A 26179-nucleotide genomic window follows, 5' to 3' on the forward strand; every position below is an offset into this window, starting at 1 on the left:
TTTGGCTCAAACCACTTCTGATACTCTGCCCAAAACATTAAGCCAACTTTTCCTAGTGCTCCAGCATGTGACAGCAAACTGCTGTAACATACACAAAAGGCAACCAAAGCCAGGCAGATAATACCACATTCATCTAGTCACTGAATACAAGACAACTTGCAGCAACAGGAACAAAGGCAGCTATCACATATGAAAGGCACCATTAAAAACGGCGTGCCTGAAATTCAGCCTTTCAGCTGCCCTGAAAAGCCCTTCTCAGTAGCCTGCAAGAATCAGAGTCCTTCTCTTCTGACCAAAGGCTCCTCCAGAACTCATCAAGTAACATCTAGAAGCCCAGCCTCTCAGATCAAGGGCCAAGAAGCAATTCAAAGCCATGCTTCAGCCTGCTGCTTGTCTTGGGATTGAGCTGCTGCCTCTGATGCTCCAGGACCCTTCTGATCCAGAGGTGGGAAAATTCTCCAACACCCCAATTAAAGCTTTGGTCCCTCACTTGGCCCTTGTTTAACGTTTTACTGAAATGAGTCTGCTACTCCCTAAATGCATCTTCTGCCCCCCCATCAGCATATACCTCACATTTCATACTTAGCTACATCTGCTTCCACATGCCCTTCTGGCACCTGACCCCAACTACTGCAAAAGCCAGAAACACTTCCTTTTGTTCCCAGTATAATAAAGCAGATTCCAAAGCTGACCCACCCTTCCAGAGCAGTTATGAAACTCGTGTGGAGAAAGAAGCAACCTGTAATGCGGTGAGAGAAAGCAAGGGTGAACAACACAAAATAGTCAGCGCTAAAGACAAAAACCAGTCAGTGCCTCATTTCCTAATAGGGCTGAGAAGGTGGCAGTCCCCGAGAGGACAAGCAGCAGGTGAAGGATGGCATGGGGCCCTGCCAAAGCTCAGTTGCTCCTGCAGCATAGGGAGAGCTGCCAGCTGGGGACACTGCCACATGTGCAGTTGTGCCACAGGGAGCACTCCGAGATGTCCTGGAAAACAGCTGGTACCCTCTGGAGAAGGGGGACAAACAGTTGTGGCCCTTTCTCCAGGTCCACCACAAAGAGCAATGGGAGATGGCCCTGGCAAGCTTAAGAAATGCAAGAGATGAGAAAGACATCGGCTGGGCCCCTTTCCCCTAGGAGCAGCTCTTCACCTCCCCCAGATCAAAGGCTCCACTGCATTAGTCATCATGCTAATTGCATTTAAAAGAGTGAACAAGTCCTGGAAGACGAGGAAACCCAACTGCATCCCTGTATTTCTCCGACCACATCAGTGGAAAGGGCTCATAGGTTTGTTACAAACACAGTAACACTTTCCATAGACTGCAAACCCTGAAGTCACAGCTACTGTCTTTCTAGCTGTACATTAAAAGACAGGACTCTGCTCTGGATCCTTAATAGGCTAAAGATGCTTCCTGCAACCTCTCCCTGAAATGGGGCTTTGAGGGCCTGCAATACCAACGTCTTTGGGTGTTCAGGGGAAGAGATTTCCATCAAGAACAAGCAGATGCATTACTTTGAGATTTTATTGTAATCTGACACATAATTACGACACACCTTTACTCATATTAATCAAGCCTAGACATGGTAGCCAGAGAAAGGAGCAAAGCAGTCGGGAATAGCTCACACTTGAATAACCAGCAATAGCTGCACACTGAAAAGATAGCTTGAAAGCTTCTGGTTCAATGGCTGTCGCGCAAGGACTATTCCTGGCCGAGACCACAAAGCACCAACCTGAAAAGCATCCTAACTTTGCCTCTGGCAGCAAGTGGCTTTGGCAAATGCTGGTGGGAAAACAATGACCTCTTGTGCCACCCTATACAAGCTAGGAGTGCGGCAGGACTCAAGGAATGAAAGCTATCATGCTGCAAGAAGGAAAAAAAAAAACCTGCAGGTCTTACAGGGCAGTCAGTGAGGCATCACATCAAGTCCTCATTATCCTCTGTTCATCCTCACAGTGAGATGGTTTCCAGGTTTAGAGTCCAAACTAAATCCTTCCAAACTCCTGCTCAGGACTTTTCAATAAAGCAAGAGACATTTTTCCTCCAAACAAATCTTTTGTTGTTGTTGTTGAAGGAAAGCCAAAAAGCCCAGCAATAGCCAAACACAAGAGACAAGGTGTTCCCAGATCCTTTGTAAAGCACAGAAGTCCCTCTGGGAGAAGAGAGACTAGTTTGATGCTTAACCTGGCTATATGGTGGATTTTCAGTCCGTTCTAGAAAGGGGCTTGCTCTACACGTTTGTTTTTCTCCTTTGTTAGTTTACATCTCAAATGAGCTTTAATACACAGCGGGATGTTGATTTTAAGACCAGGATAGCAGGGACAATCATCTGCCAATATAAACATGCAATGCCAGCAGGTCTTTAAATTCAGCTGGATGAAGAATATGGCTCATTTAAATGCTTGCATTGGTTCATCTCACTTGTAACAACATAACACAGCCTTCCACCCCTCTGCATTTACTTGACTGTGCACAAGATTTGTTTATTTTCTAAGTTAACAGAGTAGGTCCTTGCAATCTCTTAGTTGTCAAAATAGCAGAGTTGCCCTTCCTCCATGTACGTTTTGTACAGGAACGTTTAGACCTCTCCTTTATAAAAGTGAAGATTACCAGGAAACAAAACAATTGCAATCCAGACCCCAGCCGCCCCACCCAACAAAGAGTTTAATTATTCCAGTTACTCTCTGCCCTCTGTGTTCTCCTTAAATGCATCTAAGCAAACAGTGCTGGTTTTTGGATGGTCACTTACCTTTTGTTTTCCTATCCACCACAACAGGCTTTTTAGTTTCTGCTGTAAGCAACAGCTCGTAAGGGTGTTCCTCTTCCTCAGCTCCACTTCCCCTGCTCTTTCCTCGTGCAACAGAGGCCTAATGAAAAACAGCATAATGTAGTGTTCCACAAAGCAATGCTATTTACCCCAGCAATAAAGCACAAGGCCTCTTTATGCCATGGTTTAAGCAAGGAATTGGCAGAGGCAACACCTTCGCTGTGGAGTGTGATCCAAAATGTAATGCTCCCTTCCTCCCTTCCCCCCTTCAAAAAATCCCTCCCAAGCCCCCTTTATTTTCTAGTATTTAAGGCTGCTGACAGCTTTCTACCACTGACCAACTGATTCACTGCGCAAGGTCCAGCAGACAGCCTGGAGGGGGAAAAAAGAGCTGAGACCATTATTCGTGTTCATCCCAACTCAGAGTTACTGTTGCTACTGGAATTTGCATCGTCATTCACTATTTAGTTACTGGCCCTATAGGACATGGCTAGAAAAAAAAAGCCCAAATCCCTGCCACCTTCTCAGAAGTGTCAGACCTAGCATTTCTAATCTCAGAATGCACCATGTATTTAGGACTAAAGAGCCCTCAGGCAACACTGTATAAAAACTCAGTTTAACCTCAGGATGTGCAGCAGCAATTGTGCTCATTTAAATCCCCCAAAGCCTCTGATTAGAGCTTGTTTGTAATACTGGCAGATCCTCCAGCAAGCTGCTCTGGAAAGCCACCATCCAAGTGCAGGGATGTGGTCTTGATGCAGCATCCAAATGACTCTTGCTGCAGACTCACACATGTTGGTCTACCTCAATGCCCAGGATGACAGGCATTCGACATCCTTCGAGAGCCATGTGTGCCATCCCAGTGCTAATGGGGCTAAACTGGGCTTCAAGGCACTCTTGTCTGCATGGTCAGCTGCCTTTCAGCACCATCTCCTGGCCAGACCCTGGCAGGTTGATGCAACCCTGTCCCAGGAGCCATGTGTGCCTACAGCCAACCGTGGTGGGTCAAACCCAAGCCAGAAAGCAAGTGATCCATACGCGCTGCCAGGACAGGGAAGAACAGGTCTGAACAAAACATCCCTCCAAGGAGGGCTCTCATACTGCTCACAGACTCTTGGAACTGCCACTGTCTAGACAGCAGACTAAGCACCACCTCAAATTTCTTCCCCAAAGTGAAAGCATCAAAGTTGCTTCAAGGGCAAATAGGTACCTACCCGACTGCAATCTAGCCAGGACCTCTGGAAGCTTAGGGAGTCTTGGAAAGACACCAAGGAGTCAGCAGCACAGACAGGAGTCCTGCATCTGTGTACTGTTTCTGCATAAGCCCAGCTGACTTTTAAATCAACTTTCTCAATGGGAGGAAATGGGCCATGCCCAGCAAAGAAAGTATTATTCTACCTGCTTCAGGCATGAGCTGTCAGGCAGACCTGCTCCTTTTCAGGTGAAGGAGCTCATAATGAGCAAATCAAGGAAAAAAATTCTGACCAGATGGTGGCACAAAAACATCAGACCATAACAGCAGGTAACAGGCTCTCGCCAGAGATCTTGGAAAAATACTGCACAGCAGTAGCCTGTCATAACAGTTGTAGCCTGGACCTCAAGCCAGGCATTAGTACACTCCCACGACTCCTGCAGATGATGATTATTGTGCCGTACTCTTTCAAATGCACTGAATGCATTCGAAGGCGGTAGCTCCTTAGCAGCACACAATTCAGTTTTTGCCTTGTAAACTTCTGTGCATGCATTTATAGGCCTGGTTACGCTATTTTTTCCATCTCTCATCCTTACAAGCTTTATTAAATAGAGTTTCAGGTTCAAATTCACTCAAAGTGAAGACCATTGTTTGCTGGAGAACTGTGCTTGCTCTGTAGGCTCTGCAACCAGGAGTAACAAAATCAAATAAAACTTTCTTCCAATTCATCTTTCATTTATTTATACATGTTGGTTAGCATGTATAAATATTCACTATTAGCAAAGCCCTAAAATAAGATGTTGTTAATAATGCATATGCTCTTTGAAGTGTACTTAATCCACAGCAGTGAACTTTGAAAGACTTTTTAAAGGGTAACTCATGTCGTTTCTCTCTCCTCCCCCACCAGAACTGCAGACCAAACTGCTGGAACAGTCATGGCGCCTTGTCTTTTGTCTGCACTTCCCTTTCAAAGATGTGTAGTAAACAAATGGAACTGAAGTTTAATTTGACAACGCAGGCTCTTATTCAGCTACAAGCCCAGAAGGTTTCTGCAGATAGTGAAAGAAGGCACTCGAGCACCTCCAAACAATCAGCTCTTTTGCCTGTTTGTACTAACGTTTTTCCATGATGAAAGTTAAAAGTTTCTTGTTTATGCACATCTGCTTTGACTGATAGCCCCATCTTGGCAATGGAATAAAAAGACTACTTTTGAAACTAGAGTTTGGCCCAACCCCAGAGTATTCAATGACTAACTGTCCTGGCTCTAATAGGAGAGCAGGTCTGGAGGATGGCAGATCAGGATGCTGCTCCAACACATTCGCAGCATTCCCTAAGCGTATTCCTGTTCACGCCTGCCCAACCCAGACAGAACATGTACTGAGATGATAAGTAACGGGCAAGAGTCAGAAAAGGAGAGTACCCCAGAAGTAGCAAGCAAAGAAAAAGAATCAGACCCAAAACTGCCTTATTGGTACATCTGGAAGGTCACTTCCAGGCAGCAACACACGCTGCCTGTAAGCTATATCAATGAAATTGATTGCAAATCAAGATCTCCCCAGCAAGTCACTTTGTGTACAAGTCTATTTGCCAGCAAGATTTCCTTTAATGGATCATGTTTCCAAAGCTGTTAATGTCAGGACAACACAGCAGGTGTTTTATAATTAAATATGGCAAGATAACTCAGCAGGAGCAGTCAATGCACGTTTCTCTCCCTCATGTTTATCACCATAAACAAGTTCTGCTTTCCAATTATGCCATGACCTGCTACTCAGCTCTCCTCTGCCCAGAGCCAGCCATGGGACTGGTTATCACACGCTGCAAAACCATTTTAACAGCAGTGGAGGGATCAGTCCACAATTTCACATTTCAATTTTACTGTTTATGCACTGTTTGGAGCTTTACTCTCTCTATAAAAAGTCAGTTCTATTAAAGCCAATAATGTTTACTCCTGTCTCGTGTAGACTTGACATACTTCAGAAAACAGATCACATTTATGCCTTGTAGGAACTTCAGCAGATCAACACATTCAAAGCAAAGCATCTGGTGAACTGGAGTCTGTTCCAAAAGCTAGAGGCAGCACACACTCCACTTGTTTTACATACAACCTACTGCATTTGGAAAATCAAGGAAATCCACAAGACTTGTTTTTGCTTTGAAGATTTTCCTGAGTGTCAGCAGAAGTTGCCAAGACACATTTGTGGTTTCACACACCCCCATACACAGGTCTCCCGGAGAGCCCTCACGTCAGAGGTTCACAGGCAGGTGAATAAAAGTGAGCAATAGGAAACCCAGGAGCAACAATGCAGAACAGGAGAGCTTTACTTTCATCAAAAAGCAGCTCACACATTGACCTCTGCAGAAGACAGTTTTAACATATGCTGGGCCAGATTCTTGGCTGAATTCAAGCCCCTGATCCCCGTTCACATCAGTGGGACCCACAAGCCCACGCATCTCCTCCACAGCTGGAAGCTAAGAGGAAGCAGGAAGCGACGCCCTCTGGGTTTCAGGCTCAAGTGAAAATGCATTTGGTGGGATCATTACAAGTGGGCAACAGTCCACATTGCAACGTGATTCAGAAAAATCTCTTCCTAAGGGAATTCCCAGCCAAGAATAGGAAAGTAAGGCTGAAGGTCAACACAGAGGTGCCCTGGAAGAACCGCACAAAGGAAATTCCCATGGCAAGTGGCAGAAGCAATGCTGGAGTGAAAGAAAACTTTACGTTCACAACCTGACTTGCAAGAGAGGCAATATCATAGTTGGCTCCTCCCACATTACTAAAACTGTTCTTTAAACCACATTTGTATAAAACATCCCAGATCAAGCCCCACATACCTCACAGGAAGCACCATGGCCTATCTTCTTCTCCACGTGCTGATCCTCCTCTTCATCAGGTGGAGGCTTGGCAGGTGGGGGCGGACGTTCTCTCTACAGTTTAAAAAACCACTGTCAGCTGCGTTGTGTTAAAGCATGTCCACTTCTGCTTCCACCAACACTACATCCATGCTGCTGTGAATGCAGCATGGTAAGGACATCCTCAGATTAACCTGGGTGGAGTAGAAGTTCAGTCCTAACAGCACAGAGCTTGGCAACGGTTGCTGCCTTTCCTCCTGTTCCTCTCCAGCAGGATACCTATTCGGGTGGAGAGGCCTTTCTGCAGATTCACGGTACTGCAGTCCTGTGGATGGACTGCTATTGATAACGCAGACCACCCACCTCTGCTCCGCAGCAGTAACACTGCACAAGGCCAGCTCCAACCCACGTGAGCACCAACTATGCTTTCAGGAGAATAAAACTGCTCAGGTGGAAGGTGCTGTGTACACAGGTTTATTGCTTCGTTACTTACGCCAGTTCATTCAGACCCAGACTGGTAACCTCAATGGCACAGCATTTCACTGTGAAGGTCAGTAATGAACTCATGCAAATGGATAGAAAAGGAAGACTCATCGCTTGTGTCAATGAAACAGTAACAGGAATAACTGATTCCAGAGGCACCTTTTATAGTGGAAAACCCTAGAGATCAAGGGACAATGCTGCACTGCATTCCTCAAATACCCCAAGCTTGCCTGTGGGCAGTTGGAGCTGCGCTGCCCTGCCTCGACGCAGAGCTTAAACACATCTCCAGGTCATCTCCTGCCTGCAACAGCTCCATCTAATGGCAAAGGGAAAGACGGCAGAGGTGAACCGCTCGCTCCAGAAAACTCAAGCAAGTTTTGGGAGAAACTCCAGCAAGCTCCTGGAGCACGTCCCTCTTTCTTCTCCCTTTTCGCTGCAGTTCAGCCTCTCATCTTTTCAGTACATAGATGGATATAAGCCATCAAGATTCAGTTAGTAACAGGATAGTGCCTCTTGCACTGCATACCTGAGAGAGAGATCTGGCTGAAATGTCAGTCTTCTAAAGCTCTTGTCTCATTTCTACTATATTTGCTCATAGTACAGGAAAAAGGGTGCACCTCTTTGCAGAGAGAGAGGAAGCATGGTTACAGTACCACCAGCAGTTTAATTGTTCATTGCTGCTTTGCCTTTTGTCCAAAAATACATCCATGGAGCAGGCTTTGTAAAACCAACCAGAAAACAAACCCTGAAGCTGACACAGCATGCTGCAAGGCCAGCATCCCATCTGCCCCATAGCAGCGTTGCCACCGATTGCTAAGGGGGCAGCAGATGCAACTAACAGAAGGTGAGGAAGACTTCTTTGGAGACAGTTCCAGGAGCCTTGCATTGCCTTGTAAAGCCTTGAGTACCCTCTACAGATTTCTGCAAGTAATACACAAAAAAAAAGTTTCCACTGCCAACTAGTTTCTGACAGGATATTCTTAAAGATAATTTCTTGAGAGCCTTCTCTTGGGCAAAGCAGAGAGCAAGAGAGATGAGAAAAATGCTCCACACAAAAGTTTCCAAAGCTTTCTTCTAGACAAGAAGTTAGCCCTTCACCTAAGTGCAACGCCCTGACAAACCAAAATTCACAGGCACCAGTATTCAATTGCCAGAAAACAGAAGGATAAAACGCTAGGTGAAAATCAGGCATGTAGAAGTGGCTACTCGCGGGCAATGCAAAGAAGGTTATGTGAACAGGCCAGTGAAAAGGAGAGGTACCTGCCTGCTCTAATCAATGCCAGGGGTGGGTTTAAAGAGTTCCTCAAGCTGAGGGATTGGCAGCCTGCTGCAAAATCATGAAAATAGAGGTAAGTTACCTATCTTTCTAAGGCAAGCAGAGACGAACACACATAGCTACATACAGGCCTGACTCCTGCTGCTTTGAGACCAGTTGATTCCGCTTCCTTATTCACAGACTCTCGATCTGAAGATCTCCCACTGGCAAGGCTGTCCAGGGAGTGGCAGGATGTTGCATTGTATAAAGCTTCATACGGGCTCTCCTTTTCTGGGTTCACATCAAAATCTATGATCAGTTCTGTAACTGCTTTCTCCACATCACCTGTGAGAGGAAGAGAGAGACAAGAGCATCACTTGGGGCTTCTGCCCTTGGAAAGTCATCAGTTGCAGGAAGGACAGTGCTAGTGACTGCCATGTTGCATGGAAGCCTACCCTGAGATATCCGGCACACAGGATCAGCAGCTGGAACAAGTGGTGCTTGAACAGTCTTCTCTGCGGCTTTGGCACTTTTCTTCCCAATTGTGTAATCTGCAATGAGGTGGGGCGACAGGGTCAGTTCATGCCAATTTAGTTTTACATCCACTTCAGCATATGGTACTCCTCCCTTGTGGATGGAAGGCCAACTGTCAGCTTATTAAGTCTCCAAAAAATAACCAAAGTACGTTATTAAAACTTGCAGCTCAGATCCCAAAATAGAAGCAGGCAGCCTCTTGAATCACATGCACAAGGTTAAGGATGGTTCTTTGAACTTTTACAGAGTCTTTAATCACAAAGCTGCAAAGTTCCTGTATGGACACGATGTCATGGAGCAGATTACTTCATGCTGTAGACACAAGCTACATCACTAAACAGAGATGCTGTCTGGTCTTCTGGAGTCATAAGACAGCAGAGAAACCAATTCTAGCTGTGGTCCCCTAACCCCAGGAAGAGCCAGAAACATTAAGCTTATGTGAATAAAGTCAGACAGCAACATCTCATGCAGCTAGCTCACTTACAGGAGCAAGCGAACAGCATTTACCTGCAAGAACTTTAGTGTTAAAGCTCATCTTTGTCTTCAGTTTCAGAATAGAGATAATACCTACCAGCCTCACAGGCAAAGCTTAATTAAAAGTCTGCAAAGTGCTTTGAACCTGTAAAGCTCTCAAATGCTAAGCATGAATAATGCACACCAGTTGCATACGCTTCTGATCTTTCTCCCCACAGCTGAGAGGAAATTGAGACAGCATAATTACAAGGTATGAATTTAGCTAAGATGCCACATTTCATTCCCTAACTTGGACAGGCACAATGGGCCAAGCTCCTTTATAAACCACAAGTAATCCAGGCCTTTTCTGTAAATCTCATCTGCAAAATCCATGCCCAAGCTTCACAATGAAGTGAGGAGTAGGATGTAAGATCCATGGATGACTATTTGCCTACACAGACACATAAAGGATAATTAATCCAAAACCATTTCTAAAGCTATTACTTTGCATTTTGCAAGCAGATTTAGGCTATCCTTAATTTTAATTAACTTCTAAAGTGAGTTAAACAAAGCTCAATTAAGCCCATTTAAACTGTAAAAGTCATGCCACACTCCTTCAGCAAAGGAGCTAATCCCCCTAAATCCCCCCCAGAAGTCCCCCTGCAAACACTTGCTCTGAAGACAGCTCACCCGAGCATTTAAGCATCATTCTTTCCAACACCTGTAAGATTCTCATCAAGGGGCCTGGCCTGAGGCTGCTTTGCTTTCAGCACTTTCCAGGACTAGAGAACAAAATCCTGTACTTGCACTGGCACAATTATCACCCCAAACCTTTCCCTCCTGCCCACACACAGAGCTATACCACTCACCTTCGATGAGAGCTGCTATGTGTTGGCTTTTCTGAGAAGGAAGCTCCCTCACAATATCCAGAGCTGTCAGGCCTCTGTTATCCTTTATGTTCACATCAATACCTACGGTATAGATGTAGAGAAGGCAAAAGCAAGAATATTTTCAAACTATATGCAAATTCATGCCTTTAATGAAGTTAGAGCTCACATTTATGATCATCACTGGGGGGGAAGATAATTGCTCTAGAGAAGCAGATTTAAAGCCAAACACCAAGAGATAACCTCTCCTATAACCCTCTTCAAGGAACAACACTTTGATAGCTATTTGGAGCAACATGCTGCCACTAAAAAGGCGTTTCCTCAAGTTCTGGATGAAGGGCTCACCATGTTATTGCTTCAAAAGGGGAACATTCTCTCACCTGCAGCCAGCAATATTTGTACCACATCTGTCTTGCCAAACAAAGCAGCTTCGTGCAAAGCACTGCCTTTTTCAGTCTGCAAATTAAATGGAAAATAGCATGAAGCTAGACAGTGAGGAATGGTGATGGACGCATGTTTTAGAAAGTTACAGAAGCATAAATATACAGCACCATATACAAAGTGTGGGCAACAATATCTACAACTGAGGACAAACTATCACTATTACTACAACGCTGAGAATTTGGAACGGAAAATGGGATGGTCTCTTCAGAGAGACATGTGGGCCCAGGTTAGAGACCAAGAAAGGATTTTCTACAGCTTAGCAAGAAGTCATGTCCTGAAAAAGAAAGACAAGACTACCACATACAAGCTATTGCTGTGAAAACAGCATATTCACAAGTGGCTTGATAGGAAGAGAAACAGTTTGCCTCCATTGCTATCAAGAGCTCATGGTTTTGCAGAGCAGAACAGCTTAGGCAAAAGAGCTTTTTTTTTCCCCTCCCTGGCTATGTGTCTGGGGCTCTTTGTCCAACTAACGAGCAGGCGTGAAGCATGCACAGCACCAGAATCCCTCGGAGCAGCTTCTCAGAGCAACCAAGAGCTAAACAAACAGCCCAGAGGAAAACAAAGCTATCACTCATCTTTCATAAATGATCCCTCCAGGAGGAGGGTTAGGTGGAGCTCTCTGTATCGTCACTACAGGGCTTCTCCACCCCCCAGCAATCAGACCAGCCCTGCATACACAGGCACAGTAGATACCTGATAGTTGCTATCCATGCCAGCATCCAGGAGGACATGGACTACAGTTTTGTGACCATTCCTAGCTGCCAAGTGCAGGGGAGTGTGTTTCTTAGTGTTGCAGCTTAAAAGATTGGGGTGAGCGTTCAAGAGCATCTTCACGACTTCCAGCCTCCCATAGAGCGCAGCCAGGTCCAGAGGAGTCTCAAACTTGTTATTGCGCATGGTGGGGTCGGTCAGCTCCTCCAGAAGGACCTTCACCACCTCTGTGTGGCCGTACTGCGCAGCGCAGTGCAGCGCTGTCTCGTTGTCGTTGTTCTGGGGGGGTCACAAATGCCAGTGCGTCAGAACAGGGGAGAACAGAGCTGCTCCGTGCCTCGCTCAAACCATTGAAGTTTAAATGCAAAAACAAGACAAAAAAGCAGTTGGGAAGCAGAGAGCTCAGTTTAAAACAGAGCCTGGAGCGATGTTTTCACCATCTCACTAGCCATTTACCAAGCACAGACATCCCCTCATGAACTCATCAACCGACCCACCCAGTAAAAGCTTCAAAATCATTCAGAACAATAAGCTTTACTCAGATATGGGAAACCTGCTCTATGGGAAATAGGTGCTATATATGGAATAGCCTGCTTTCAAAGCAGAGAGGTCAAAATCAAGGGACCATGTTAAAGTTAAAGGGATTGTCAAGCTGTATCTGGATTCCCATTAATTCTGCTAGCACCTGGGGAAAGCAGCCCGTTATTTGTTGGCAGCATCCCACACTTTGGGGTGACACAAAAATAAAAGGCTGCAATATATGATAGGCAAACTGCAGCATGAATTCTATCTGCTGTAGCTCAATTGCCATCATTTTAGATTTAAACTTCAATTGTTTCAAATCCTACTTATCCTGATTATAACAGTCATTCCACCCTTGCAATTCTGAAGCTCGCAAGCTGGCCAGTTTAGAGAAAGGGTGCATAAACTTACATGCAGTTTGTGAATTAGAAAGCAGTGCAATTAGATCACTCCACTAACAAGCCCTCGTAGCGAAGGTCTTGGGTCAACTGAGGGAAGAGATGTCCAAGTGACAAGAGAACACCTCCACAGTGAAAGCCAGATCCAATTAATGCATGCAGCATCTCTCAGGTTAAAAATCAGCAATGCAAAGCATTGGAAGACAAGCAACCTAACACATTTCACTTGCAGGTGCAAAATAGGAACATTGCCAGATTTAAAAGAGCCTTTTCTCAAATTAAATTCACCTCAAGTTTCTAGTTTTAATACTGTGTGTTATACACAGAGGGATTTTTGTTTAAGGACTTTAGAAACAAATACTTATCTAACAATTTGACCCAAAAAACTTTAGTACAAACTGTTACACACTTCAACTTTAGCTGAAACAATCACGGCTGAATTTGTCATTTAAGAACAGTTCCCATTAAAAAAAAAAAAAAAAAAAAAAAGAAAAGGTACTTGTGCTGATGGAGTCAGAAGTACCACTTTAGAAAATGAATTTGATCAAAATATCTTCCTTTTTGCTTTGAGAGCACATGCACTTTTCTGGATACCAGCTTGTAGGAGCAGTCAATATTTTGCACCATTTCACAACCACGCTGCCGAACTTGCTCTGTTGTACAAGTACTTTAATCCTATTAACGTGTTAAGTCATTCTAGGGATTACAGGAGTCATGCATGCAAACTCCCATTTGTTTTTATCTGGTATTTGCATCATTTTTCAGCCATGTGAAGCATAAGGGAAGCGAGGAGTTCTGGAGGGGCTCTCTGCAGCTGCAACTTGCATAAAAGCAAAGACTAAGGAGGCAGGAAGCAGCAACAGCCACATGCAGAAGTGAGATATTTAAGAAGATAAGGAAAGCATGGCATCACTGTTAGCACAGAAGTTCAAAGTCAAACAACAGGCTCTATACTTGGAGTGGCAGAGGCAGCCATGGTGAAGGAAGGCACATACAAGTGGACAGAAGTTACTGTAGAATAAAGAAGTCTGCACATAAAATACACATACAGAGTAAGAAAGGGAGAGAATAGAGAACTACAGAGATTACACCTATCAATCAGCTTAAGCTGCTGGTCTCAAGGCATTTAAAAGGTCGGTAAATACCACCATTCTTATTTGACAGTGAAGGGAACCCAGGTATCGGTGAGCCCATGACGCAGCCAGACCGAGGCCCTCAGCCTGCCCCATAGCACAAAGGAGGCTTGCCGGCAATTTTTGCAGAAAGAGTAGATAACCCCAGTCCCTCCGGAGCAGCGGGTATCTGCCAAAGAGCCATGGGGGGTATGCGCTGCTCGTGCCGCCCTAGCCCTGGCTACAGAGGATTTCCACTGCTAGGACTGTCTCCCTCTCATCCCTCCCTGGCAGAGACCACATCCCTCAAGGGTGCTTTAAAGCACACAGCAGCTCCAAACACCTGCCTGACAGCTCAGAAATGGGAACATAACATCCTTTAATAACATAATTGTTGAAGACTTCCCCCATCTTCACTGCAATTTAGTCTAATTATCTTTAAGCAGGTCAGGCTCTGACACTCAGGATGAAATCCCCAGACTTGCCTCCTGCAACAGAGATCACCAGGTGGTAACCTTCCCTGAATCATTACAGCAAGTCTTTCCCCATCTCAGACTGTGTACTGGAAACTCCCACTATTGCATAAGTCTTTATTGCCTCCATTTTAGGAGAGCTTTGAGTAGCCAAAAATGCCAGAGCCGTTCCGGGCAAGGGAGTTTGCCTCCCTTCCCTGCGTCACCTCTCCAAGAACAAACCAGAGCGGAGCCTGAACAATGAGCATGAGCGCTCAGACGTACATATTTATCAGAGATGGAAAAAGAAAATTCCTTTCCAGCAGCCAGAAGGCATATGGGTTCAAATTTCAAAACTTAGAAAAATGGAGCACTCAACAGGGCCCAGGGGCTGCATTCTTGCAGGAATCCTAGCACCCCTCCAATTCACAGTTGGGAGTGAGAAGCTGGGCTCATATGATGCCTGCCTGCAGACCACAAACCAGGATCACAAGCAGAAATGCTTCTGCTTTCATATGGGCTCCATCAAAATTTTCAAGCCCTGGTAACTAGATACCACATACCATAGCCCTTATGCTCCTCATCACACAATAAAATGGAGTATCTACAACTCCTTAAAGTATATCTGTCTGCGCTCCTGATCTTAATACACTGTAAGAGGGCTTTGACTGAAGAAAGGGAGACTTGGTTTAAATAAGGGAAAGTTTTCTAACTTTCTAACCTGCAAAGATTTGAACGGTCGAATAAACTGCCAAGGGAGACGATGGAGCTGTCCATCTCCGAGGTTTTTGAGAAGCTGCTAGACAAACACTGGTCAGGAATGGTTTAGGTAGACCCGATCCTGCCTCAGGGCTACGGAAAGAGGCTACACGTGACGCTTCAGTCCCATCCAACCTATATCTAAGATCCCTTTTTGGTAGGATTTTTGTCAGTGTGTGCAAGTCGAACGTAGGCTCGCCCTATTAAAAACCTGCTATTTTGCTGCTCCAGTGACACAACTGATCCTAAAGCACAGAACAGGTATATCCTGCTGTCATCCACTCCATGAACTTTCAGTTAAAGGCAGGCCAAAATGAAAGAAAAAAACCCGAAACGTTAAAATCCAAACTTCACCAGGAGGTGAGACCCAAGGCACAGCACAACCTCGGGCACAAAGCAGGCCAGAAGAGCTGGCTGGAGCTGCCCAGTCAGTTGTACCATCTCCTTCCCTCCTTTTGCAGCACAAAAGTGCCTACACGGCACTGCCAGGAGCAGAGTAAGGATGAACAGGCCTCCTTCCTTCCTACAGGTGCCCAACAATGCCAAACATTTCAGAAACAACAAACAAACAAACAAAAAGATTCCCATATGTCCAACAAGCTTTTGGGAGCTCTGTGGGTAGGTTCACTGCCCGATTTCATTTGCAGGCTCCAGATGGTAGGCTTCCACTTTTCTCAGCAGCCCATTTAGATTTATAGCACTTTAAACCCAATCTGCATGATTCATTTGCTTCCAATTAAAAAAGACAAGGGTAGTTTGTGCAGTGCACAAACCTGAGCTATGTGACAGCTTTTTCTGCTTTGGCTGTGCTCAACTGGTTGGTTCCTTCATACAGATTAAATAATCAAATTCAAGATAGCAGGAGTTACTGAAGGAAAGTTGCTGCTCAATCTCTTAACTTTGCTTCTATCATTTGCTTTTCAGAAGTCCTTCAGGCCTGTATCAGACATATTGCAGGGACCTCCTACTGAACAAAAGATGTTGAAAAGGAAGGGCATAAAAAGAAGCTGTTAACTATTTCTTTAACTTTTAGGAGAGCAAGAAGCTTCGGGCTTTCTTATCTCTTCCTCAAGAGGATGTTAAATTGTAGTCCAGCCTTATATAAATGCTTTCCCCCCCTCTTCTAAATATCCAAAAATGTTTGGAAAGATGAAATCTCGCTTCAATCATTTCTGTATGACAGCCCATTCTGCATGGTAGCTGAGAAGCTGGAAGCACTAACTAAGCAAGGACTCTTACACTTTGCACCTGGACTTTTTGTGGTTCTCCTACCTGCAGCCAGGCTATTTGAGAAAACATCAAGGTTTGCATGACAGGTAAGATTCCACATGCTCTTCATCAAACCTGGTCAGAAACTGGCGGAAAGCTGGTCAGAACTTGCGATGAACCTAACAGGTTGTCTATAAATCATACCTCTCTCCTTAAAACAAAGGCAAAGATTTCAAAAGCACTAGCCTTGTTCTCGAGAGCGCTATAGCCATCTTGAAAACTGAACTGAGAGGTTAAAATAATGCACTTGTCAAAAATATAAAATCCAAATTAGAATACTTCGTAAACAGAAATCCACAAGAAAGTGAGCTCACTGTATATTTCATCTTTACTTTCGTTCTTCATTCAACATTTTAATGCTGGAGTGTGTAAGATTTTACTCTGTTATTGACGATGTTTTAGAAAGCTCCTCTCAGGCAACTGAACTGCTTGACTATGATGTTTCCAAAGAAGACATTCGTTGTTGTAAAATTCCCATCTGTTTTTTTGTAAAAATCACTGATACGGATCAGCTTCAAGTAAATATATTTGTGCTTAAAGGGGTACGCAGTAGAGTATTTCCTGAAATAAAAGTCTGCAAAAACAAACGTAATTCCCAGCGGTTAGCAAGCTCAGGAACTTCGAATGTGTGTTTTTAAGGTACGGCAGATCAAGCAGAGTGAAAGTTTTAACTAAACTTCGAGAGACAGAAATCTGCCATGGGTGGCTGGATCCAAAATAATTGGCTGGAAGCCATAGTGGCGTGGTAGCTGAGAACAGAAGTATCTCATGATAAATCAGCAGACTATTATGCCATCACTGGCCTGCAGCTTCACTATAAATAAAAATGAAAAATGGTGTCTGAGAAAACACCACCAGGAATTTTCTTATCTGCTTCCTCAGTTGCTCAGCCTCAGTGCATCATAAGTGCTGATGTCATGCCTTTTTGTAGCTCAAGAACAACTAAAAGCAAGAGAGGAGCAAAATAGGCAAGAAAACAGGAACAGAAGACTAGGGCTGAAGGGTCAGACGACACAACAGACTTAACATCAAAAAAGAGAGACTGATGCAATAAGCAGGACATGGAGGACTTGGGAAGGGAGGCATGAACGTTACTGCCTTCCCTTCTCCCCACCACCACCAAAAGAATTAACTGTCCATTCCAACGACAAATACAGCATTATGCATTTTGTAGGAGAAAAGGCATGAAAGTTCACTCCAAACAGCCCACAGAGAAAATGCATCCATGTTTAAGCAGGAAAAAAGTTTCCTTCCCATTGCATTTATCAGCAACATTAGCACATGAAACAAAACCTAAAGCATTTTAATTGAAATAACATTACCTTTTGGAAGTCATCCAGCCAAATCAAGCAAACTGACCATCACCGTGAGTCCTACAAGGCTAAGCAATGAAGGAGCCCCCAGGAAAGTAAGGAAAAGCTTCCCTTAAATTATGTTTCTATAACTGCTTTGAAGAAAGAAACCCACAGTAAATAAATGGTTGCATTTTACTTTTCCCCAAGCAGCTGCAAACTGAACAGGTATTATTGCAACTGGATGACATTGCACCTGGAAGCACGCGAGTGCAGCTTGGAGTAATGATGCAGTGAAATGCTGACAGCAAAGTACACACCTTGGCATTGATATATGGGTCAAAGGGGCCGTACTTTTTGAGTTCTTTGATCTCAAGAGCATTCTACAAAAAGGAAGAGGAAAAAAGAAAAAAAATGTGATAATGAAATGGGTGAGATATAGCAACAAAGCAATGGGTGACTCCCAAGGGGTGGAAATGACAGAACACAGCATCTTGTTCCAGTCAAAGCTATTAACAGCAGAAGCCATTCCAGCTGTCGATTCCTGTAACTCGAACCACTGTGCATTTCATCTACAAGACTCCAAACACAAGCAGCACAGGCTATTCGGCTGACTTTTCTCATTTAAAAAGGTTCATACTAAACAGACATTAATGAAACATTACCTGGAAGGATTACACTAAGCTTTTAGTCTTTTGCAAAGGTTTCTCCTATACCTGTCCTACTCGGAGCAGAACAGTTTACACTCAGGGCCCTCAGTCAATTCTTATCAGGTTGATTGTAAACAGCTAACTACACTTCTCAAACCTAAACAGACTGAATGTCTGCAGCTGTGCCTGAAGACATTATTAACCACAGCCCCAAACTGGAAAACTATCAACAAAGACATTAAAACACACACACTTAGTTATTTCTGCTCAATTGAGGAGTGGTAGTGAATAGCATTACCACCATACTTCACATTTCATGATGCTTCAGAAGCAACCATTTAGCCTTGGAGCAGCCTGATGCATCAAGTTAGCCATCTTATACTGAGGAACAGAAAACTTAAGCATGGCACTTTGGTCCCCACAAAGTATGGCTGGAAGCAGGATTAGGACTCCTAAACCTGACTCTGAAGGTAGTTTGCTCCTCAGCTTCTGAAAAGTATACACTGCAGATCAAAATTAAACAGCAGAAACTCACAGTTCCCAGCTGCTCATCTTGACTTTGACAGATTTTCCTCAACTTGAGCCATGAGTATCTGACCTACTTGTGAATTAACTTCTGAATGAATACACATTTTTAGCCTTGTGGTACTAAGGCAGACAACTTATTTTGGTTTACTCCTCTCCTCCTGGATGAAAACCTGAGTGCTTTAAGAGTCGATTCACAGGGACATTAGATATTCCTGCCTTAGGGACAGGACAACCAAGGGCTACTGTAGCTTTAACCATCTGATGTGGATCTGTTACTGCATGTCTGCCCAAGCTCACTCAGCCATAAGTGGTTCAGTAACACTGCTCAGCTGGCCTCACTCAGTAAACCAGTTCCCTTATCCAACTCTTAAAGAAATGAAATATTCGGGTCTTCCAGAAGTAGAATTTCAGAAGTTCCCTGGAACTGTAAGATACCTGCTGACTTCCATGGGGAAGCTGCTCGAGAGCCAGCCCTCCAAAGTGGACACAGCAGCCGCTGTACAGAATAGCTGTCTCATACAAATCAATCCCTCTGCATCCTAGACCAAAAACTATCAGCTTGACAAAGGGAAGAAATCCACCAGATTTTTTTTTCTTGCCTGACTGAGAAAATAATTCTTTAAGATTAAGCTAGGGACTTATCTGGGGGCAAGTATGGTTAAAGTTATCTTACAACTTACAAATTAGTTAACTGGAGCAAGTGCTAGAGACAAGCCAGGAGAACAGCTAAGAGAGCATGGCCAAACAAAGACTAAACAAAGCTGCTTTGATTAGTTCCCAAAGAAGGAGCCAATGTATCCTTTGACAGAACTAGAAACCTTCTCAGCTATCCAGCAGCTGAAAGGAAACACTATGGGTTAGTTTTAGAAGCCCAGTATGAAAGCAGGAGACCACTTCCTACGTGTTGAGTGGTTCTCATATTTATATATCTCTCTATAAACATATACACCTTACTCATTCAACCACTAACTCAGAACTGGAGGTATTTGCTTTAGGCAGTGCCCTTTTTATCCCATTAGCAAGTAGGACTTTATAACAATTGCTGCTAGTTTGGGAAGGGTCAGGAGTCAGCTGTAGTAGTTTCTCTCCATCCAAGGGAAGCGATTCAACAATATATTAGAGAAAAATACGCAGACCTGCTCATTCACTTTAGTATGCGAAGGTCCCTGGTGGATGAGGAGCTTCACTATGTCTGCATCTCCTTTCCAAGCTGCCAGGTGAAGAGGGTAACAGCCTTTACAGTCTGCTACATTGGTTAATGCGTCGTTCCTCAGCAGAACTTCCACCACATCCCTGCAAGAGAAGGAAACTTGAGTCCATAAGATATTCAGTCCTTGTTTCTCAGCTTACATTCTGCAGTAAGTAGAGTATTTTACAAAAAGTTCATCTGAAAAGGAGTATTTCAGAGATCCTCTTGAAATGTGATTTTAAAGCATTCCTATTAAATGCTGCCCAAGGGAAAAAACAAACAAACACACACACACACACACACACACAAAAAAACCCCAAAGAGACTGCCGAGATGAGCTCAGGGAAGATCTATGTTACCTTCGTACTAATGGAGCTGAATAGGGACTGCAGTCATCCACAAGCCTCTCTGGTGAAAAGTGAATTGCACCAGCATGATGAAGATGAATAAGGATTTTAACTCTATTCAACTTCTCCGTATCTTAAGTAGCAATGAACAATACAAGATTTACCACACTGAAGACTGCAGGTACTTAAAAATGTAATATGCATGAAAGCAAATTTTAAGTGGTGCAGGCACAGCAACACATTGGACACCAGACAGACTGCAGAGGACTGTTACTGGAGAAGCCACTTTTAATATGTTATATCTTATCCAAATTGCTTATAAATAAAAGGGTGGTTGAAAACCTCAGTGTTTTGCCAAATTTTTAATGAGATATACGATCATACTGTGCAGCAGCCAATGCCTCTATAGCTTCACTGCACTGATGTTCTTCACTTCTTGTCCTGAAGATGGTGTAGTGCTGCACCATTGCCACGTTTTCAGTGGAAACAGCATCAGACTGGTGAATGAACTACACAGGAACCGTAGCTTGTAAAGCACATAGTATCCCCTATGATCAAAGACATTATAAGATGACTCACTTATGACCATTCAAAGCAGCATGGTGCAGTGGAGTGTATCCAGTACTGTCAACGCAGTTCACATTTGGCCCTCTCCAGATGCTGCAAGACAGAAAACGTACAGGGAACACTTAGGCATACAGCAAACAGATGGACAGCTGGCAAGGACTCAGCAGAGTTCTCACACCAAGGTGGTTATCTGGAAGCAAACCCGCGGCTGGATAGCTGTGGTTAAGAGCAGTAATACAGAGAACAGACCGCACAGCGCTGCGTCGAGCAGAGGGGTTAGTGTCACAAAGCACACAGCCGGTACAGGGATCCACTGCTCGATGCTTTATCAGACCATCCTGGTTTTAAATCAGAGATCCCACGTTCTCCTGCTACTAGACCAGCCATACATGTGCTTGCCAAAAAGCATCTTCAGAGGAACATGCATCTATTAAAGTTAACCACAAGAGACAGTGAACCATCCACCCACTGCTAATTCACACCCCTCTGAAGAATTTTGATGGGTCTGGGAAACCCTCTTCCCTCCATGGCAAGAGCCACTAGGGGTGTAAGTCAAAGACTGTGGGATACAGAGCCTGCTCTTGGTCACCAGTGTGATTCCACATTGACTTCTTACTGTCCAAAAATCATTTCCATCTGACAGCTGTTGGCAGTCTATATGAAAGAGTTGGTGGTCTCCCAGCACTTCTGAGAACATTGTTAGCTTCCCTCCCTTGTTCAAAAGCTGAACACCAAGGATTTAAGGATTAACCCTGTAGAGGATTAATCTTCCCTCTAACCCCTGCAAGGTGTCCTATTTGAAACAGCGTAAGAAGCTGGCACTGCTCTTGCGCTTGCTGCTAAAGGAGTTTGGTTTCTACTGCCGCCCCTCACCGGTGCTACCACCCTCTCCCAGAAAGGGCATGTGAACGCAAATCAATATGTTCTTATAAGCAAATTGATACTGTTCACCTTTCCTAAAGACGGCCCTCTCTGTTACAACCCATCATTCCTTGTATGCTGGCCTGTTTTAAACTTAAAACTTTCCAGAATTATACAGGATTTATTAGAAGCTTAGACAATCACACTTTTGCTAATACAGTACATTTTCCTGCTTTGTTTTCTTTAACTAGGGGTAGAACTTAACAGCATCCTCTAATCCCCAATTTAATTGGTTTAAAATAAAGTCAGCTGTTGCTTTTTACGAAGTAGGCCTTTCCTGATAACTTCATTTCCTACCCAGCATGTAATTGCTACAACTCATTGTACAATACAGGGCAGCCTGAGCAGTAACTAGGTTTTCTAAAATAACAGTCATTACTAGAGGGCTCCTAGCCAGAAAAAACTCTGTACCACAGTGTATAAAAGCAGCAGGAAAGGCACCAAACCAACAGGAATCTCGTGCAGAGCAAGTGGAAATTCAGAAGTAAACTAAGCAGCATGCCTACTCTCAAGCATGTTTCAGGCGGGTTCAGGAGCACACTCTGAAATGGAAAGTCTCTCCCCTCTGAGTGACTCCTGATCCGACAGAGCATTATACAAGGGTTTGCAGTCCTGAGACAGACATGAGCTCCACTAGAGGAGAGGCAGCTAAGGGGAAACTTGATCCAAGAGGACAGGGAAGTAAGCAACAAAATCCAATTTGCAAAAGATCAGAAGGCTCTTCCAGAGGCATTCCCACACACCATCCTGCGCTTCAGAAGGAAATGGCAAACCAATACATGCATGCAATGCATTTCAAGTGCTACTCGCATCATTTGCAGGGTGATGGCTTAAACTGTGTCCGGAAGATGTGAGACGCCAAAAAAAATGCTCAGATTGAGTCCAAGAGTTGCCCTACCCCATCCAGCTGCAACAGTCCTGAAGCATGAAGGGGACCTGAGTAATTCTCAGGCTCTGGTTTATTTTTGGCAGTGGGCTCATGCAGTGTGGTTGCCCAAATAATTTATTGCTGGATTTAAAGTGGCAATTAATGGTTAAAACTAGTGCCAGAAAGACTTGCGTGTAGTCTGGAGCAGTTATAAATACTGCGCCTGTGCATCCCCTTGCACAGGCTGCTAACCTGACGAAAGCCAGAGCGTCCAGTGGTTTTACATATGAAACAGAGCTGTGTTTTGATGCTGAGCTCAAAAAGCTTCAGGGTGTACATATGAAAAACCAGCAGCATTTAATACAAATATTTCTTTCAGGTGAAGTTATGAAGTAAGGAAAACCAAGGTTAGTGGTGTAATGGGCATAAACCAAGTCACTTGCTCAAAGTGATCCACCCAGTCGGCAGCAAGACCGGGGACTGGAGCCCAGGATATCCATCTCCACCAGAGCATGGTCTCCCTGTGAGAAAACACACTTCCATAAACTTCCTCAGAAATTTTCTGGTTAATGCTTTAGAATAAAATGCAAAGTTCCCACTCAAGGGACTCAGAGGAGGAGAAAAGTTGCAGTCCAAGATGGAGCTGGTTCAACAGTGAGCGCTGGGTACTGCAGAAAACAACTGCTAAGATTTTAAGACATAAAAAAAAAAAAAAAAAAAAATCTGCTGTGTCCTTTCCTCCCCCTTGCCCTTTTATTCTTGCAAATAAAGAAAGCTTTTATCAAAGAAAGGTCAAATCACCCAGAAGTTCAGACTGAATGGATCCAAGAAGAGAACTATTTATATTTAGATGTAAGGACTGCAGTGAAGTATATCAGTCTCTTCCCTCCTCTTCCTCTCCAGCCCTGCTAGGAAGGCCATGCCGTTCTCCTGACTTAACAGAAACCAAATCTTTCATTCCATTTTTATTTATGCAATGCATAGCATTAAAGTGACAGGCTAAGATAAGATCCCAAGCTTCTCATGTTAGATCTAAACACAGGAAAATAACTCCACTATGGTCCGCAGAAACTAGGAGCTGGAAAACACTAGCACGGGAGTGTTACTTCTGAAAGACACTGCAATTCCCCCAGAGCACTATTTGCAGTGCCTGGTGCATCTGATCTGGATGACATCTCACACAAAATCTGTAGGACCTGTGGCAGAATTACTGGAAAAAAAGTCCAGGCTCTAATCTAAAATATTAGGAAAGCCCCCTCAGACCACTTTGGGGAAGAGGTGGGTACTCTGGGATTAAAATAAGATCTTTTGAAGTGAGGAGTTTGTCAGGTCTTTTCAGGCCAGACAGGGAAATTTAAAGAAGTTTAAGTCAACAGGAAGAACTCAGCAAGACTTTGAGATGTCAGGTTCGTGGGTATGCAGAGCCCCATTCAGCCAGCCCCCCTTATCAGACAAATAAATATAGAATAGCATCTAACTCCTCTTGGTTCAGCCCGGTGCGAGCACATTTCACAACATGGAGAACAATAAAAATTATACATTAAGAATCAAGTAAGTGGGTTTTACGGAGACACAAAAATCACTGCAGGGAAATCAGGAGTCCGCAGCAGCTGGGCAGGCTCAGTCCCTTTCAGAGGGGTCTTCCCCTTCAAGTCACTGACATCCCGCTGTGCTAAGGCGCAGATGCTCACATCCAGGCCCAGGGCCCGCAACCCCACCTAGAATGTATTACCTCCAATGGCTTGCAGATCAGAAATGAAATGAGAAAGAGATGAGCACTTATTTAGGCACTGTGAGATCATGCAGTGGTAAAGCCTGAATCATTTCATCTTAACAATACCTACTTACAGACCTGTTGCCCTGGCAGAGGGGAAGTAATTCAAAACAGGGCAGGATAAACATTGCCTTCGGCAAAAATAGACAAGACAGAACAAAACGCAGGAAATCCTAATGCCAGACCACTGCGATACTCTTTGAGCCTTGCAAGCCAGGGTGTAGATGACGACTCTGGAAGCCACAAGGGCTTTACTCCCTGCTGCGCTACACAGCCTTGGGAAAAGCTCTACTTCCAGACCTCAGTTTTCCCATCTGTAAAATGGAAATACAGTGTTGAGAGAAGCAGAGTACAAAGCCAAGTACTATCTACGTACAGTGTGATTTTGGGCTGTTTCTGATTAAACAGAAAAACAGATCCCAGCACAGGAAGGAGAATGCTGTAAATACAAGTCTCCAATAAAGCTCAGAGAAAGCCTGGAGCCAATTCGACTACTACTGCTGTTTGCTTTCTTTTCTCCCCCAATTCCCCAAAACCCCTTTACGTCAAAGAGGGGGTTTGCTTTTTTATTAGCAGTCTCCGTTACGAAAGCAAACTTCTCAAATGATTACCTAGATTTCACCTCCCTTTTGCTGCACCAGGGAAGTATTCAAACAACCTTTCTGATGTAACTGTTTAAGGCAATTAAGACTGAACATTAAGGACATAAGAAAAGCTCTGAAAATTGCAAAATCTGGTCTGTTTAATTCTTGTGCTCAGTTTTTTCTTGCTCCATGATTCAGCAAGTGCTGTAGCCTTTTAAATAACACTTCCTGTTTGTAAAAATTGCTGAATAAAGCACATTGCTTTAGGTCATGATAAAACCCAATAGTTCCTTTAAACAAGACCATATTTGTCCTCTTGCTTTTCCATTTATTTCTTCCTGACTGTAGTAACTTTACTCACAAAATCATCTGGGGCAGTGGGCTAGAGCAAAGGCCAAGCCACCTAAAGAACAACTCAGTGTTCTGAAGTCAAACAATGAGTCTTCAGACCTGATTTATAGTCTCACTTATGTGGATTACAGAAGCACTCGGAGACTTCAGGGACCGGTACTCTTACTTGTGCAGATCAGACAGCAGAGGCCATTGCTACCCCGTGTATCTACATACTCAACAGTAAGGACAAAAGGAACAACATTAGTACTATGACTGCCTTAGATACAAGAAACCAGTGCACATGAGTGGCTTGGCCCAAGGTCACAAAGGAAGTTTAAAGTAGCTGAGAACTGGTCCCAGCTGTTTGGAGACTTAGTTCAATGCCTTAGAGACAAAGTGTCACGAGGGCAGTTAAGGCTGGAGGCAGATTAACTCCTAGTCCATTGCCCCGAGGACATCACAAGCAAGTCAATGCACACATCTCAGCTATTAATATCCATACAACTGCTAGATTCTTGCAATGCTAACACAACCCTCTTTTGGTATTTCCTGCTTATAGACTGGTAATACAAACAACTCAAATGCTTTGTGCAAGACTTTAGGTTTAAAAAGCGCACTTAAATGTTTCTATAGAGTGAGAAAGGCAGCACTATGCCCATCTCCCCAACAGGACGGGGTACGGCATGGTAGGGCTCACAACAGAGCTGCAACCCCTTTTCTTGCGTGCCTCAACCATTAGATAATACAATAGCCTTTCCAAAAATAAACCGCTGATGCAAGACTGGAGAAGATTAAAGCAGAGTATTCCTGGGGCAGGGGAGAACGTGGCTAGATCCCAAGTAATACTTTCTCGGCCCCTCTTGGCAGGCTTCAGGAAAGACCGTGGAGAGCAACACGGTTAGGTTCCAACTATTGGAGAGGCTGCAAAAAAAGCCAAAGCGGTGGTCTTTGGCTTCTACACTCCTCAACTTCTCTGTCCAGATTCTTCTTTGCTATAAAGAAAGCAGTCAGTTGGGATGATTGCTCCCACCCAAAACTC

The 26179-nt window shown here is 44.1% G+C and overlaps 1 protein-coding gene across 7 annotated transcripts in view; it reads right to left on the minus strand.

Annotated features, from left to right (window-relative positions):
• The window catches only part of ANKS1A (ankyrin repeat and sterile alpha motif domain containing 1A), a 167238-nt gene that overhangs the window by 118128 nt on the left and 22931 nt on the right, over positions 1–26179 (minus strand). For 4 of the 7 annotated variants that reach the window (XR_014230171.1, XM_082330158.1, XM_082330160.1 and 1 more), the window contains exons 2-11: positions 20673–20753; positions 19694–19850; positions 17700–17762; positions 11558–11854; positions 10798–10873; positions 10400–10501; positions 8999–9094; positions 8692–8888; positions 6788–6880; positions 2746–2863 (exon numbers count right to left, since the gene is read on the minus strand). Coding sequence is in view for 6 of the 7 variants with exons in the window: in XM_082330158.1 (XP_082186284.1) it covers positions 2746–2863; positions 6788–6880; positions 8692–8888; positions 8999–9094; positions 10400–10501; positions 10798–10873; positions 11558–11854; positions 17700–17762; positions 19694–19850; positions 20673–20753 (1280 nt within the window). In the remaining variant the exon portion in view is untranslated. Of the gene's footprint in view, positions 1–2745; positions 2864–6787; positions 6881–8691; positions 8889–8998; positions 9095–10399; positions 10502–10797; positions 10874–11557; positions 11855–12508; positions 12578–16401; positions 16487–17699; positions 17763–19693; positions 19851–20672; positions 20754–26179 lie in introns of those variants that run through there. The other 3 variants (XM_082330161.1, XM_082330162.1, XM_082330164.1) reach the window with 3 other exon arrangements.

This window comes from Platalea leucorodia (assembly GCF_965183815.1).
Source record: "Platalea leucorodia genome assembly, chromosome: 19".
Taxonomy (NCBI): domain Eukaryota; kingdom Metazoa; phylum Chordata; class Aves; order Pelecaniformes; family Threskiornithidae; genus Platalea; species Platalea leucorodia.